The sequence below is a fragment of the Scyliorhinus canicula genome, chromosome 7 (assembly GCF_902713615.1).
Source record: "Scyliorhinus canicula chromosome 7, sScyCan1.1, whole genome shotgun sequence".
NCBI lineage: Eukaryota > Metazoa > Chordata > Chondrichthyes > Carcharhiniformes > Scyliorhinidae > Scyliorhinus > Scyliorhinus canicula.
Window position 1 is genome coordinate 173,444,624 of NC_052152.1, and position 17,426 is coordinate 173,462,049.

Consider the following 17,426-nt stretch of genomic DNA (forward strand, 5'->3'; position numbering starts at 1 on the left):
ATCATTTATATAAACCTCAATCAGCAAATGCCCCAACACTGATCCCTATGGGACACAACTGGACACAGGCTTCCAGTCGGAAAAGCCCCCCCCCCCCCCCCCCCCCCCCCCCCGACCATCACCCTCTGCTTCCTATCATTCAGCCAATTCTGGATCCAATTTACCAAATTTCCTTGGATCCTGTGGGTTCTTACCTTCGCTATCAGTCTCCCATGTGGGATCTTATCAAAAGCCTTGCTGAAGTCCAAGTAGACAACATCAAATGCATTGCCCTTATTTACACACCTGGTTACCTCCATTCAATCAAGTTGGTCAGATAATACCTCCCCTTAACAAAACCATGTTGACTATTCTTGATTAATCCCTGCCTCTCCAAATGCACAGGTCTTACAACACCAGGTTAAAGTCCAACAGGTTTATTTCAAATCATTAGCTTTCGGAACCAGTTTCCTGGTTTATCCTTTCTTTCCTTACATCTTGAATATTGGAACCACATTGGCTATCCTCCAGTTCCAGTTCTCCAGCACCTCTCCTGTGGCCAAAGTGGAATTGTGAACATTCACCTGAGGAAGGAGCTGTGCTCCGAAAGCTAGTGATTCAAAGCAAACCTGTTGGACTTTAACTTGGTGTTGTAAGACTTCTTACTGTGCTCACCCCAGTCCAACGCCGGCATCTCCACATCATGGACTCCAAATGCAGATTAATTCGGTTTCTCAGAATTGCTTCCAATAATTTCTCCACCACTGACGGGCCTGTAGTTTCCTGGTTTATCCTTTCTTTCCTTACATCTTGAATATTGGAACCACATTGGCTATCCTCCAGTTCCAGTTCTCCAGCACCTCTCCTGTGGCCAAAGTGGAATTGTAAATTATTAGTGACACCCCTGCTAGTTCCTCCTTTGCCTCACTCAACAGACCAGAATACATTTCATCTGGCCTGGCAATTTGTCTACGTTTAAGGCTTCCAGACCACTCAGCATCGCCTCTCTGTCTATGTTAAATTATTTAATTTCATCACAGTCCTTCTCCCTGATTTCTACACCCACATCGTCACTCTCACTGGTGAACACTGACACAAAGTATTCATTTAGAACACTACCTATGTTCTCTAGCTCCACACACAAATTACCACTGTGGTCCTTAATGTGCTCTACTCTTTCCCTAGTTATCCTTTTACCCCTAATATACTAACATAGAAACATATAAAATAGAAGCAGGAGGAGGCCATTCAGCCCTTCGAGCCTGCTCCACTATTCATTATGATCATGGCTGATCATCAAGTTCAATACCCTTATCCCGCCTTTCCCCAAAATCCTTTGACCCTTTTAGCTCCAAGAGCTATATCTAATTCCTTCTTGAAACTACACAATATTTTGGCCTCAACTACTTTCTGTGGTAGTGAGTTTCACAGATTCAACACTCTCTGGGTGAAGAAATTTCTCCTCATTTCAGTCGTAAAAGGTTTACCCCTTATCGTTAAACTATGACCCCTAGTTCTAGACTCCTCCATTGTCGGGAACATTCTTTCTGAATCTATCCTGTCTTCCTGTTAGAATTTTATAGGTTTCTATAAGATCCCCTCTCGCTCTTCTAAACTCTAATGAATATAATCCTAACCGACCTAGTCCCTCCTCATATGTCAGTCCCGCCATCCCAGGAATCAGCCTGGTAAACCTTCGCTACACTGCTTCCATCGCAAGAAAAGCCTTCCTCAGATAACGACACCAAAACTGCCCACAATACTCCAGGTGTGATTAGGATTTTCCTTTATTTTACCTGCTGCTATCCTTTCATGTCTACATTTTGCTCTCCTAATTTCCTTTTTAAGTTCCTTGTTGCACATTCTATATTCCTCTAGGACTTCTGCAATTTTGAACGCTCGATATCTGCCCTGAGCCTCCCTTTTTCTCTTTATCCAATGCTGTATATCCCTTGATATCTTTGAAAAGAAAAATTGTACAGGGTTATGAACAGAAGGCAGGAATATATCACGAAGTGAAATGCTCATTCAAAGACCCAGCGCAGACACAACGAGGCGAATGGATTCCTCCTACCCTGTAACAATTCTGTGATTCTATGTCCTAGAAAATATTTATCCCTCAATGAACTTCATAAAAACAGGTTCTCAGGCCAGCTTGCTATGCACAAATTGGCTGATGTGTTTCCTACATCACAAAAGTGACTGCACTTCAAAAGTACTTGATTGACTGTAAAGTGCTTTGAGGCCACCTGAGGTGCAATATGCGATATAAAGGCAAGCTGCCCTTACAGTTACACAGTTAATTATATTTACAGTGGAGTACTGTTCATTTGCTTGAATGCAGCAGGAACAAAATGTTCTTCTGTTCTTGAAAAACAGTTTTACTCAACCAGCATACTTTAATTGATAACTCACGATATCTAAATTCAATGCAAATGGATTAGACCATTCAAGTACAATCCTTCATTTTGGGTTGAAATAATTATGGGGACCTTTAACATGCTCCTAATTTTCCCTTGAATTTAACAGCATTTAGTTTGACATAGTGGTCAATGCAAACATTCAGAACTTTTCTTTCCACATCAGCTCGCTAAAGACAGTCAGTGTTTTGCCTCTTGGTTTGTTTTATAAACATTTAAGGGTTGATTTTTACCCTACCTAACCAGAACAACTGAGCTGGGCAGGCAGTTAAAATGGCCCATACAAATTACCATTATTTAGTCTGCTGCCTTGACTCTGTGATTTTAACGTACTTGTTTAAACAGGTACAAAGGGCACCATCTAGAAGTCAGCAGGATTGTTGCAGTTTGCTTCCCTCACTCTCCCCTGACTGTAATGCCCTCCTGTAAATCATCTACCTGATTGCAAGGTATGGTAGCTTTGGAACATTAGTGAGAGCTTCCTGTCACCTGAAATCCTGCTTCTGCCTGTCTGCTGCTTCCTGTCAGGATGAGGTGGAAGTCTGAAGAGGCCTTGTGCAGAGAGGAGTTTAAAATTTCTTGGACTTCACACAGCAGAGGGCTGAATAGTTTTCTTTCCATTTCAGCCCCCAACTTCATGGGTCATGGTTACAGCAGGAACTGGAGTAAGTGGACAAAATTAAGCATATCTGGTGATTGCAAAGTCACAAGAGAGTTTCTGCCTACATATAAACTGTACCTCCTCTATCATTCCCTTTGTAAGTAATAATTAAGCAAATATTAACAAATGATTTCTAAAGTTAGGAATAGTTTTGGTGTTAATTTTTATTTTTGCCTTTCTGCATTAGCCAAATCCATACAGTCATCATTACATTATAATCAACGTATATTTTTCTTCATGACACTTTTTCAGTAAAGATAATTATATTTTGTCTTTCCTGCTGATTATTGTCTGAGAGTCAGTATGGTGTTTTGATAATATCTGTAATACGCTTAAGTCTCAGATTATGTTGTGAAAGATTAATATAAGGAACCTTATAGTTCCTGCACGCGGTGAAGAATTTTGGTTTGGGTGAAAGTATAGAGGAGAGCTACCAATCTTAAGTCTCTTAGTTACCAGGTTAGGCCCTCGATAATTAGGGCTATCTGCTTTGTAGAAAAACAGGCTTAGGGCAGACATGATTAAAGATTTTAAAATGATGAAGGGATTGGATTCAGCCTGGTTGGAAAGATAATTCAAGATGGATAAGAAAGATGCCACTGCCAGGAAGGGCATGCGTATAAGTTTCTTGGGCAAAGAATTAGCTTTGATATGAGATTCATGGCAATCCTTTAAGAAGAAACTTAACAACCTGAGTTAAAATAACAGCCTGGAGTTTCCTGAGGCAGCTACTTCAGTGTAAACAAGACATTAGTGTGGCAGAGTGCCAACTTTCAGTACAAAGTTCAGCATAAATTGTGATGTAAATCACTTAGACCCGTTGTTTCCCTTTGTTTGATATCTTTGATTATCGACCCCCGATTGCATGAATCCGGCTGCCAAAGTTATCTCCATTGCATTCACATAGCTCCATAATCCACACACATGCAAAAGTACAGCTCAGGTGAAATTCTTAAATTTAGATCAACTTTTAATGGTCTGCAAATTTACTCCTAAAATTTTAGGTGTAATAGGACTAAGTTATTTTTTTTGCCTTTTATGCGAATATTTAAGTCAATTTAAAATTCCTCTCACTGCAAGCTACAGTGTGTATTCTGCATTGTTGACCGCATTGTCAAGGCACCAGAAGGATTTGCATTAAACATTTAAAGAACTTGCACAATTTCATTTTCTGTGCCTAATATGCATAAATGATGCTTTGATGGCTGCAATTTTTCATTTTCATCTCAAAAGTTGCCTTAATGAAGTTTTGTGCCAAAGTTACACTTTTTGCGAGGGATGAATGATTATGCCAATATCCGCTTGTGCTACTCCAGTTTTTACATCCTGGTATAACCTAATGGAATGCTCAGGAAATCTGCTGTATCTAACTGGAGTGAAAATTGATGTAAATTTCAAGGTAAATTCCAGGTGAATATTTCCAGTTATAAAATTATTTTTAAATTTAATTGAAATAGTGATTATTAATGGGCTATTGATGCTTCTGGTGTTTGGCTTGATTACTTTAAGGGATAGGTGAACAATTTCTAAAACATCTTGTGTTGTCTACAATGTTTTGCTCTTTATGGTCTCTCTCCAAAGGTTCTGGAGTTAAGGCATGAGTTACCTGTGTGTGCAGTTGCATCATGTTCAGACAGAGTGGAGTTGATAGTCTTGCTGACTTCATTAAAGTTTCTTTGAAATACTTCAGTATTGTATATTCTAAAATGCAGTTAGAAGAGCGTTCTGTAATTTAAATAAAGTCAAATAATCCACCGAATCAGAAAATCAACGTGTCAAAACCTATTTATTTGGTTTTTCGCAGTGATGCTGATAATGGAAAGGCATCTTGAACTAGGAATGGGGATTTCAAACCATCCTGGATGTCAATCTAGATTTCCTAAACCTTGGAAAAACACATTGTCAACTGAGTATAAGGTATAAACTGCCTTTTCAAGTGTGCAATAAACAGTATCGCAATAGCAAACTTTAAACCCTGGTTCTAAGTGCTACAATGTCAACTTAGTTTAAGGTTAAGAATATACAATGCTAGGGCAGCACGGTGGCGCAGTGGTAGCGCTGCAGTCTCATGGTGCCGAGGTCCCAGGTTCGATCCCGGCTCTGGGTCACTGTCCGTGTGGAGTTTGCACATTCTCCCCGTGTTTGCGTGGGTTTCGCCCCCATAACCCAAAGATGTGCAAGGTAGGTGAATTGAACACACTAAAATTGCCCCTTAATTGGAAAAAATGAATTTGGTACTCTAAATTTACTTTTAAAAATATACAATGCTTTTGTTACACACTACACTGTGTGAAGATAATTGGAATGCACAAAAAAAGGTTCTGCTAATTCCAAATGCATTTTCTCCTTCTCATTGTCCATTTATATAGCTGTTTTGCTTCAGAGTATTTATTCACGTATAAAACAACAATTATTGGATGTTTGATTAACCGAGTTGGCACAATGACCTTTTAGCATTTAGAAACTGGGTTCCAATCCAGTCCAGGATAATGAAATTAGTTGTCTTGCCCCGAACTCTGTGGGGTGATTTTTTTCAACTGTTTTCAGTGCTAAAGAGTCTCGAAGGTGACTAAGGTGATGTAATAAGCTGAAAGTTCAGTTTAGCCTGCATTTAGCACATGGTGCCATCATGGCAAAGAAACAGAAGATTGCTTTAGAAACGATGACCCAAGGATCATTAAACAGCTGATTGGCAAGTATATTGCCTGCCTACACTCATTACTGAGGCTGCATGGCATTTGATGTGTCACATTTGAATTAATACTGTTCCAAAATAGCGACCAGCTAATGGGAACAAACTAGTTGCTGCAGAAAACTCAAAGGTATATCATATTTTCTGTTCACTTGCTGCTGTGTTTTCAGGAGACCTTTTGAAACACAAGAGCAGATTTTCTGTGACACCTTATCAAGACTTTACTAACACTCAATCAACATTTATTCCAGAAATTATGTGAGGACGGCCTACTAAAAAAGTAAGTGTTGTACTACTGTACCTTATGAAGGTTACCAGGCAAAAGGGAGTGTTTAGTCCTTAGCATCTGACCAGGGGGTCGTCAGGAGGAATAGGAGGCGATGAGGTTGAGCAGAGCAGCATTAGCAGATGCAGATGAAAGGGACAGGAAACCAAGTTGGACTTCTACTCCTTTGCAGGGACAGGATATTGCTCCTCTATCAAAACCTCTAATTCCAGTTTGTGAACATGTGTACCTTCGCACTTGGTCACTCGGCCATTCTGAAAATGGCTGTTGTGTGACAGATGGTCCACTCCAACCTTCTGCGTGAGTGGCATCAAATATGCTGCTCCAGGAAAGTTGCAGATGTTGAGTGTTAACCTGCAGGTATCATTCAGAAGTTGAGTGTTGACCTGCAGAGGTTAATCAGAAGTTGTGTGTTAACCTGCAGGTATTTCCTATTTTGAACTTTGGCAAGTTTCAATCTTGGTAATCAGCTGTAAGGGCCAAAACTGTGTCTGAAAACTGGAGTTCCAAACAGGCATGTCTCATTAGTACAGCATGGCCTCTTTTCACCCTTTCAACAAAAAACCCTACATAGATTAAGTTCAGGTAGCATCAGTTCAGCTCTTAGTGGGTAAGGCGTGATAGTGCAAAAATTTGTCACCAATTTGCCAATCTCTCACAGTGAGGCCATGTGATGGCAGGGTTAGGAAACACAAAAATAGAATGCAAGTGTAGTGGAGATTTGCTCTTTTAAAGTTAGGGCTAAGGATCACTGTTGGGCAGTGCAGAGAATGATTTGTGTGCAGCTCTATCTGTCTATGAAGAGCTTGATGCTCATCCTAGTTGCTCAAAATGGAAAGTGTCCCATTCCTCTATATTAGTATCTCTGATCTTGACAAGCACAACTACAAAAATGACCAACTTAGAATCTAGTTCTAAAAATGAACTCAAATCATGTTTCTAAAAGCTTCTTTAGCAACAAGTTTCACCCTTATCAGAAAATGACTTAGATTGGTAAACTCTGATAAATGTATCATAGAACATAGAACATAGAACAGTACAGCACAGAACAGGCCCTTCGGCCCTCGATGTTGTGCCGAGCAATGATCACCCTACTTAAACCCACGTAACCCGTAACCCAACAATCCCCCCATTAACCTTACACTACGGGCAATTTAGCATGGCCAATCCACCTAACCCGCACATCTTTGGACTGTGGGAGGAAACCGGAGCACCCGGAGGAAACCCACGCACACACAGGGAGGACGTGCAGACTCCACACAGACAGTGACCCAGCCGGGAATCGAACCTGGGACCCTGGAGCTGTGAAGCATTGATGCTAACCACCATGCTACCGTGAGGCCCCTTGTATCATTGGTTATTGATTTTAAATTGACTTATGTTGCCACTTTTGCATTTTGATGCACCTCGTCTAGTGAGCACATGTCATAGCAGATCATGATATGGGTTGGGGGAAATTCTTATGCAAGCACTCCTGCTTTATCTTGGCTCCACTAAAGAACAAATCAACATTCACCTTTTCTGAATTTTCTGCCATACCACCAGGCTTTACTGAGCAGGACATCCTCAGTACATAAGCCATCCAATATGCAGTTAGCATTACGTGGTGGATTTAGGGAGTATAGAACCTTAATTCTCATAGGTTAATGATACTCTTCCCCAATTCAGGTGGATGCTCCAGCTGTTAAGTGCAAGGCCTTTGGAAAAGATGGCAATAGAATGGGTCTGAGGCCAATGTCCATCAGCAGTATTTGAACTCTACTACAACACCAGTTCTGTTGGATGGAGGGGGTTAAAGTCTCCCTAATTGTTAAGCATTAGCCTAAATGAGTTTGCCTTTAGTTACAAGAACTGTCCTGTTGAAATTATACTGTTCCTTGGGGTTTAGCTTTGGTATTAATAACTGTCATTTATTTCAGGTAATTAACTTGTAAGGATCCAATATTAACTGCTTATCATGATTAAATTATATCAGTGCTCTGCTACAACTCCAATGGTTTTGTTAATTTTGGAAATGGATGGTGAATTTATTTTATATATGTTAAATAATTCCACTACAGCATTTTTATTCTGTTGCTCATTTTCAATAATGTTATTTTTTGATCTTACCATTTGAAACATTTCAAAAGTGCCAGATGTTACTTTTCTGTTTTTTAAAATTTTCAACACAAGTTGTGCATTACATGTTCCAAGCTAGGCGTTTGCACTGGCACAATGCTCCTGTACAAACTTGTTACACTCACGTTAATCCTCCAGTCACCTTCAAACCAAAGTTCCCAACATTTTTTTTCCGAGAAATGCAGACATACTTTATGTAACTTAACTCATGTTTTATGATCCTTACCGATCATATTTCCAAACAAAAATTTGGACACCTCAGCTGATATATTGAAGTTTTCAGGCATTCATTTAATGTAAGATTATGACAGTAGAAGTGTCACAAGATATGATAAGAGTTCCAAAATCTAGCATGCATGCCGAAGCAACATTTTCATGACTGTGATGTTTGAGCCGTTAGAGTATGAGGTTAACTCAAGTGATTCCATCTAATAAATCCATAAAGCGGTTGGTCAGGCTTTACCTCCAGACGCCAATATTCGAAAACTAAATAAGAGTGCCGACATGAAACATCAGACACATTTCCATAGAGCGGCCACAGAAAAATGCTGGACCGCTATTTTACTGCAATGTCATTAAAGTCTTTTCATTGCTATGACGAACAGCATCACAATGACTGAAAGCTTGGAGCCTGACGAGAGACTTCCCAAAGATAAAACTACACAGGAGTTGTAGAATCCAATGACACGACAGTGGGATACTCTTACACTGACCAGCATGCAATAGTAATCTCTCAAATGTTTTGGGACAATTTTCAGTACTTAAAACATTTCGCATTAAACTTCTAAAACTTACTTCTTAATACCAGCATGTAGCAAAATCACATATTAGAAGTCTCGACCATGGCAAAAATAAAAATCTGCGTAATGTGGTCTCTCTCTTTCAGTACAAAAAGGTCGCTTTATTTACAGAATGCACACACAGTTTCCAAACTTACCACTTTGAATCTCTATAGGCTGCAATGTAAACAACACAAATACGGGCTCCAAATAGAGGGACGCCAAGCGTCGGTCATGCCAATGGAACATTCCCAAGGATGTCCCGAGTGTACTTTAGGAAGGTCTTGAACTCTGTCAAATCATAATTTCCATTGCATAACAGTTTACTTTTCTATTATCTCCACCACCACATCGACATTTCACACATCAAAGTAACTGTTTAGTATTAGTTATGATTTGGCTCAATTTAATCTAAATTTGAATCGAATACAATTGCATGTCGAATGTTTAGCCGTAACAAGTATGGTCCAATGTTATACAAACACACGAGTCAAAGCAGAAGCATTAACCACATAGTCTTTCAGGTTGCATACAATTTAAATCTGTAGGTGAGTAGTGAACATTTTAACAAAGGTAACACAAGAGGAGCAGTGATAATGTTGTTGTACTGAAATTGTTCTTATTCGAATAAACCTGCCCCATGTCTCCCTTTCAAATAACTCAGCTTTGTTAATGTTATTCAATTCTGAACTCACTTAACTGTGTGACCGGAATTCCCAATCTGACTATAAAAACCTACAGTAGGAAAGAATAGTTGCAGAAAATGAGTGCAGGAAAACGTTTGCAATTTATATGGAAGTTCATGCTGACCAGGAATTTTATAGTTCTGGGGTGAGGGTTGACTATCACGCTCTCAACCCATTCTGCAGAATGATGCTCAATTATTTCGCCAAAGATTTATTGTAAAAGTCACTAATTTAAACACGACTTACAAAATGCATATGTAAAATTTCCAATTAATTAATATAGATCATTATAATTCAGGCAAGAGGAGTCAATCTTTGCTGAAAATTTGATTCACGGAGCCCCCTTCTTGAGCAGTTAAGATAAACTTTGCACATTACACAGCAACACGTTTGATACCACCGTTTGAAAACGCGGGGAAGATTGAAGAAAGCCGGCCATGTTGTTAGAATAAGGAACACGAATCATTATCGAATGGAGAGTATTAGTTATTTTGAGCAAGTCAGGCCGGAAAATAATATAACCCACAAAATCGATCTTTCCTGTGACTTTATTCCGTTACGGCTTGTACATGGCAGAAGCAATTGATAGTTGAGTAGAACAAGTTCACTTGACTTTGGAAATCTATTTTTCTTAAAACAAACTTTTCAATTAATTCATTAGAGAATAACAACAGCTCAAACACTGTTTCACCTCAACACCTCCTATTTAGTGCATGGGTCAGTGATATTTAATCAAATTTAATATACAATCATTCTCCCTAAAAAGGCTGATTTCGCACATTCATCACTTGAACAGGATCATGAATGGATTCCATCGATGTCAAATGTGCGCAAAATGTTAATTTGATAAAATATAAGACTTTTCCCCATTCACTTGGAACACAAATATAAATGCCATGTCTTCTCAAATAGATGTGTTTGTGTTGCCGGATTTAATGGGAAATCAGTCTCTTGTAGATCTTGGGTGTAGAGATGTTGCATAGTTAGCAATTGTTGAGCGCCCCAAACGAGTGCAGTCGTAAATAAGACAGGAAAAGGTAACTCTGAAAACTTCCAGAACATAAGTCTTTCATGAGCCATTTATCCATCTATCGATTCATATCAATTGATCAATTCTACAAACAAGTAAGGGTCACAGTAGGTGGGTTGGCAAGTGGCGAAGAAACGAATACTACCTGGAGACATAGGTAGATGGGCAACAAACTGGTTCATTAGATACACAGGCTAAAAACCAAATGAGCAAAAAAATACTTATAAAACTCACGACAGAATAGATGTGTGAATGGATGGACAGATGGATGAATGGGTTGACATGTTGATTTAAGGCTTGTCGTTACAATGTTTGCAAAGACTTGAGGGTGTTCCTGTGTACACAGCGCATTTGTCCGGACAAGCAGCAATGGAAGTGCCTGTAAATGGATAAACGGCAGACTGCCCAAAGGAGCTCAGAGTGTTGGTCAATGCAGCTGCAGATGGAACGGGTCCTGTCAGTCCCTGGCCCTGGTTCAAATACGCGACCAGCCGCCTCATTTCATCCAAAGCCTGAGCCTGCATCAAGATGTAATTTTTCGCCAGAAGCAAAGTGGCGATTTTGGACAGTTTTCTCACCGATGGGCTATGGGCATAAGGAATCACAGATCTCAGACCGTCCAGTGCATCGTTTAAGTCGTGCATCCTTCGCCTCTCCCTTGCGTTAATGCTCAGTCTCAGCGATCGCGGTTCTTTGCCTTTCTTGCCACTTGAACTTTTTAGTTTGCCCTCGCTGTCACTGCCTGGATTCCTTGTGCTCCCGGCAGATCGACCGTCGCTGTCCTCTTCGTCTCCCGTCTGCTCTTCACTGCTTTCTGTTGCTTTGGGGTCCTTATTGATGGTGTATGGTGTACAGCTTTGTCCAGACCAGCTCTCCCGTGTTTCAGCACCTCGGCCAGCGCCACTGTAGCTATAAGTAGATTGGCCGTAGCGTTGGGGCAGATCAATATATGTGTCATTGACAATAGAATTTAACTCATCCCTCCCTTTGACAGAGATGCTCGCTGTGCTGTGAAATAGATCTCCTTCCGCAACGTTCATTTTTTAGAATCAGTCACTTGAATCAAAAGGATTACCCCTCTTCGCCTTTCTTCAGTTTTAAATCTACGACGTTTTGAAGGGGGGTGGGGTGGGGGGAGGAAAGTCCACAGAAGCTTTGTGTGACAGCTCCTGACTCCTCCAGTGTGCGTCCTGGCACTGGGAGGGATGTGACTCACTTTCTATGCCACTTTCAGGTTATTACAGAGACTCGCCTGTTGGGACATGCCGTCTACCCAATCAGGAGGACGCTTTAATTAATAGGATTAAAACGTTTGGAAGAAAAGGTCGGCAGCTGCCAATACAGTCAGTTGGGCTTAATCTAAACACGTTAAAAAAAAACAATCCTACCGTCCGACAAAGGCTCTGAAGTATTGCATGTCGATTTCACCAATCAATTTCATCGGGCTATCAACCGGACACGGCCCCACACAAATTCACCAAGTTCTGGGATAAAGACGAAAAGGTCAAATGACTCATCCATTTGTTGCATGCGGCTGCATATAGCGAATCAAATAATTGTGATCGTCAGGAATAAACATCCACAGCATGAAACTATGTCCCTGACTGGGCAGGGATGTCAGGGTTAACTTGTTTTTAGAAGTTTTTGGAGCGCCGTTTGGGTTCCAGCGGCAACCTCGCTTGGCTACTGAATATTGCAACAGAGGAGGAGGCCATTCGGCCCCTCGTGTCCGTATTAGTAAACCATGCAGCTGCAGTTTTTAGAAGTGGGTCAGGCAGAATATCAGAATGGCATTGGCTAGTTAGGCCAAATCGCCTTCGCTGCAAGTACTTCACAAGACTAATACACCGTGAGACCAAATAGAAAACAGTTCAAATAATACCCGGCAGCCGCTTCCAACAATTTCTGCTTCTAAATTTGAGTACAATTGGCTTCCATGACTTCAAGGGTAAAATTAGTTGATCTGATTTACTGATTTTTGTGACAAAAAAAACCCAAATCCACTCTCGGACCGAAATAATCTTAACTATCTGAGATGTGGCTGATTGTTCAGGTTGCAGTTACGGATCCTGCACTGTCACAGTTGACGAACGTTACACCCAAGTCAAGGTCTCGTGATGTTGGAAGCCAGCACTAATTGCATTTCATTGTGATCTTAAGGGAGGCAACAGTGGTGACAACAGAATGTCAGACAAATGTGAATCTAACGACATTGCCTGCTGCATGCACCGATATGGCTATCTTGCCATTCCAATTTATCACAGCCTGTGGTCTGCAACGTCGAAACGCCAATCTCTCATGAATAAATCTATGTGCATGATGCGCGTGTGCTTTGCATTCAGTTTTTTTAAGGTTGCGTACGTTTCCTGTAATTAGCAGGCAGATCGAGAAAAATAATTGATATTTGTCCGGTCGGCTGTCATTCGACGAAATGTTTGAACATTTATCAGAGGAGTGGGGTAATTAAGGTGCAAACTCTAGTTTCATCTCCCCGGACACGCGACTCCGTTGATGTGCAACAATAGTAACCAACAGAACATAAACACAACAGAAAACAAAGTCATTGGTATGATCTGATTCAGTTAAACACAGTTGCGTGTTTCTGAAACAAGGCAATAAGGTCCGAAGAATAACTGCAATTTTTAAAAAAAGTTATTAAACAATTGTTTAAAACACCACTTCTAATTGATCGCGCTGACGCCCATCGCCACCGTGTGGAAGAGATACATATTTTTTTTTCAAAATATCTTCTAGTTGGCTTTCACACAAATGCTGCAAAAAAGTTTCCACCCTTAACGACAGAAGGCTTACCACAACTCCGGGAAAACCAGAACACATGCCGCAAAGCGGTCGAGGTCTGTCGAGATGCGAGTGCAATATCACTGCTTCATTCACAGACTGCCTTGCTCAAATTAAGGTGCATCTTTTGAGAAGTTTTGATGTTTCTACATCGCGTCTTTGCTTCTGCAAAATAATCATCTTATATCCTTCCATGCATCAACCATGGTTCTGAATTAATCAAGTTACGCATAAACTCAGACTTACAGCATTTTATAAGAAATTATTTATGTTGGTGATGCATTGTTGTCAAACATCTCTATGTCGTAAATGCAGTCTGAATGCGGGCTCATACTTCGAGCCGAGGAGGCGTTTAGGTAGGGTGTTCACTTGTTTACAATGGGTTACCCCTTCACAATGCTAGCCTGGCTGTGCATAAAGCAAGGAAAAGAGGGGGGACCCCCACAATCAGTAACACATTGTCCATTTGTTGCGAGGGAATCCATATTTTTTGAATTGCTTGATTTTCGAAACAGAAACTGAGCTGGAAGGGAAGGTAAGCCTAAAATGAAACTGAACTTCCTAATTGCTCAGACAATCAGAAACAAACTGAGGTTGGAAGGTGAAACTGAATCCTGGCTGAAAGATATAACTGGACACAGATCAGTGCAAGTAGCAGTTGTTGGGCCTATTGATGCACAATAGGTAAGCTGTAGGAGCCTGAAGAAGTCAACCCAGATTAAATTGCCATTACTGTTTCTGTTGCTGGAAGATGACCTTTGCCCGTCTACCCCACCCCCAATAAGCAGTTCTGCAAATGTATACCATTTGTAGTGAAGGCACTGCCCATGGAACTCAAATTGGTTGTGCGCTGCTGTCAGCTTGGGACCAGACTAACTCCCAGAAATAGAGGAGCTGAAATTGCTCATGTGGAAGACATAGTTTGAAGGACTTTGTGACTCACTGTGATTACTAAAATCCAAGTGGATGGCTGAACCATTTTTAAGACCTGTCACTGTTGTATCTGCTAGTTAATGAGTCATTTATAGTTCATATTCAATCTCAATCTTACTGTTAATTAATTATTAATGTGTTAATTCTGGATGTTTTCACAGTAAGGTCATACTTGTGACAGTAAAAGATTATTATTTTGTTGGGGTTCAGGACAGATAGTATTTAACGTTTGCTTTATTGGCTCTTGTATAGTAAAATTTCTTCTGTTATAAACTATGGGATCTCGTGGCTTTATTCTTTTAACAAATTACTGCAATTAAGAATAAGAACATGCATTAAGAATACATTTGAGAACTAAGTTATATTTGCATTCCCTGTTCTAATTATCATCTGACCCCATCTCTACTTTTCCTACATTTGGTCTTAACTCTTCACAATCAACACCATAGCAGATGGAATAATCTGCATATTGTTCAAATCAATATGTCCTGACATTCCTCATGAGACTTTCAATGCTAATTGTTTCATACCAACTTCCACTTGTAATTAATTGTGATGTTTGTAGATGCTAAATAGGTTTTCCCATTAGAGCCTCTTAGCTCTTTGTCACATGGCCCTGTCACATTTCCCATTAACAATTGGTTTGAATTGACCCACAGGTTTGTGCTCCGGTGATGTGGTGGTTGAGGAGTACATTTTTAACCTTAATGTGAAAAATTTTGAAGTGCCATTTGTTTTTTTCACTAACTGAAAATTCAATTGTCCAAAATAAAAATATAAATAAAATAATTAATAGATATTCCACAATAACATAATTAAATTGATCCATTTATTTTTTTTGCCTCTCTCATTAAAGACTTTATAGGCGAGACCTTCTGGCTGTTAATTCGGAGGGCTCATCCGGTCCCGCCGACAGCAGACCCCTGCTACGGGTTCCTGGTGGCAGAGAGTGAATTCAATGGGAAATCCCATTGACAGTGGTGGGACCAGAAGATCCCACTGCCGGCCAATGGCAGGCTGCCACCCGCCATTGTGAAACACGTCATGGGAGGCCTGAGAATCTTGCCCCATTTGGCAATTTCAAAAATCTTTGCTATAACTGGACATTTTACCTTACAAAGATTAAGAGGGAGCTTTCCATCATGCCTGTGCTGTCTGAGTGCATGCATCTTCCAGAATTTCCCAGCATATACTTGAAACATCAACAATTGTTTAAGGGTCGAGATTGTGTTCCCTCATTCTGTGAGGATTTGAGATTTTCTTTGCCTTTTCCAAAAAGTAACTTAGAAGCAAGCCAATGATTACATTCTCAGATCATTTTATTTCAAGCAAGTAACCAATTTATGTAAATACATTATAATGGTATTTACTGCCATGACCACCTTACAAAAAGACAGAAACAATGCATGAGGAATAATAACTGTTATTCTTTGGACTCATGCCCACATATCCGTCCTTGACCTGCTGCAATCCTCCAGTGAAGCCTGGTGTAAGCTGGAGGAGCAGCATCTCATCTTCTGGTTGGGCGTGTTGCAGCCTCAGGTTTCAATGTTGAGTTTGGCAACTTTAGTTTGTAACCTTTCCCCTCCATTTTAAACCCCTTTTGAAAATATCCCATTACATGTATTGCCTCAATGCAATCCCTACCCCCACCCGCTCCCAAACCCGGCCATCTGTTTTTGTTCTTAAAGTTGCAGCATCTTGTTGCAATCTCTCACAGCTACATTTTAATATCCAACACATTCTTTCTTTCTTTCGTTCTGATGAGGAGCCAAAAAGGTCTCAATAAGGACTGCTTTCTCTCCTTACAGATGCTGCCAGACCTGCTGAGATTTTCCAATATTCTCTGTTCTTGTTTATTCTAAGCTATTTCTTTTAAGCAGAAACTGTTTGTGAAGATCATGGGCAGGATTCTCTGATCGTCGATCCCAAAATCGCGTTCGGCGATCGGCCGGAGAATCTCCGTTTCTGATTAAATCGGGGGCGCCACCGCATTCACGATGCTCCAACCCCTCCAAAGCGGTATGCCGCATGCCGTATCAATGGCCTAAGGCCCACCCCCCGATGCTTCACCCCTGACTGGCCGAGTTCCCGATGGCGTGGGTCTCTCATTGTCTTACCTGTCGGGAACTCGGCGTGGCGGCTGCGGACTCAGTCCAGCGCCGTCACAGTAGGGGGAGGGCTGGTCCATGGGCAGGAGGGACTTTGGCAGGGGCTGGGGGCACTGTTGGGGTTTGTCCTGTGCTCGCGAGCTGGCAAAAGGGGAGGCACTATTTTGCAGGTCAGGGCCGCGCGTGGCCAGCGCCATGTTGCACGGTGCAGCCGCTGCAGACTGCTGCTGTGCTCATGCGCAGCCACGGACCCGGCAATTCTCCGGCTGTATTGGCAGCTAGAGCCGGGTGTTCTACACTGCCTTCCTGCTAGCCCCCAGCCAAATGGAGGATGGGTGGCCGTTTTGCACCAGACTTTCTGTCGTAAAAGGCCACCGTTCCCGTGCCAACGTCAGGACACAGCCTGAGAATCGGAGAATCCAGCCCCATGTGTTTTTTTAGAATAAATTTATAGTACCCAATCATTTTTTTCCAATTAAGGTGCAATTTAGTGTGGCCAATCCACCTAAGCTGCACATCATTGGGTTGTGGGGGCGAAACTCACGCAAACACGGGGAGAATGTGCAAACTCCACACGGACAGTGACCCGGGACCGGATCGGAACAATGACCATGGCGCCATGAGGCAGCAGTGCTAATCAGTCCCATGTGTTATTCAAGTTTGCTTGTACATATTCAGTAATAAAATCTCTCCTGAATCACTTTTAAGGCTCACTTTTTTTTTATATTAATGTTTGGGAAATGCAGAAACAATGAACTGCGGGATAAGTTTTATTTGCTAAGAAAATTAATCTTTATTATTTAAGTTTCCACAGCATTTTGAATACCAATAGGCACATTTCAGTTGCTATTCTGTTAATTTTATGTCTGGCAAGGGTGCCAATAAATGGTGTAAGCAAGCACAAAGCTGGACTTAGCAAATATCTTAATAAA

General features: G+C 41.0%; 1 protein-coding gene and 2 long non-coding RNA genes across 3 annotated transcripts in view; 2 read left to right on the forward strand and 1 right to left on the reverse strand.

Annotated features, from left to right (window-relative positions):
- The window catches only part of LOC119969554, a 231,828-nt gene that overhangs the window by 168,279 nt on the left and 46,123 nt on the right, over positions 1–17,426 (forward strand). The window lies entirely within an intron of this gene.
- On the forward strand, positions 3,048–6,023 carry LOC119969555. Its single transcript, XR_005461406.1, has 3 exons — positions 3,048–3,064; positions 4,865–4,977; positions 6,004–6,023. It is a non-coding gene; the product is annotated as an uncharacterized LOC119969555 (long non-coding RNA).
- Positions 9,037–11,817, reverse strand: bhlhe23 (basic helix-loop-helix family, member e23). Its single transcript, XM_038803314.1, has one exon. It carries the CDS (start codon positions 11,689–11,691, stop codon positions 10,942–10,944), a length of 750 nt encoding a protein of 249 aa, XP_038659242.1. The 5' UTR covers positions 11,692–11,817; the 3' UTR covers positions 9,037–10,941.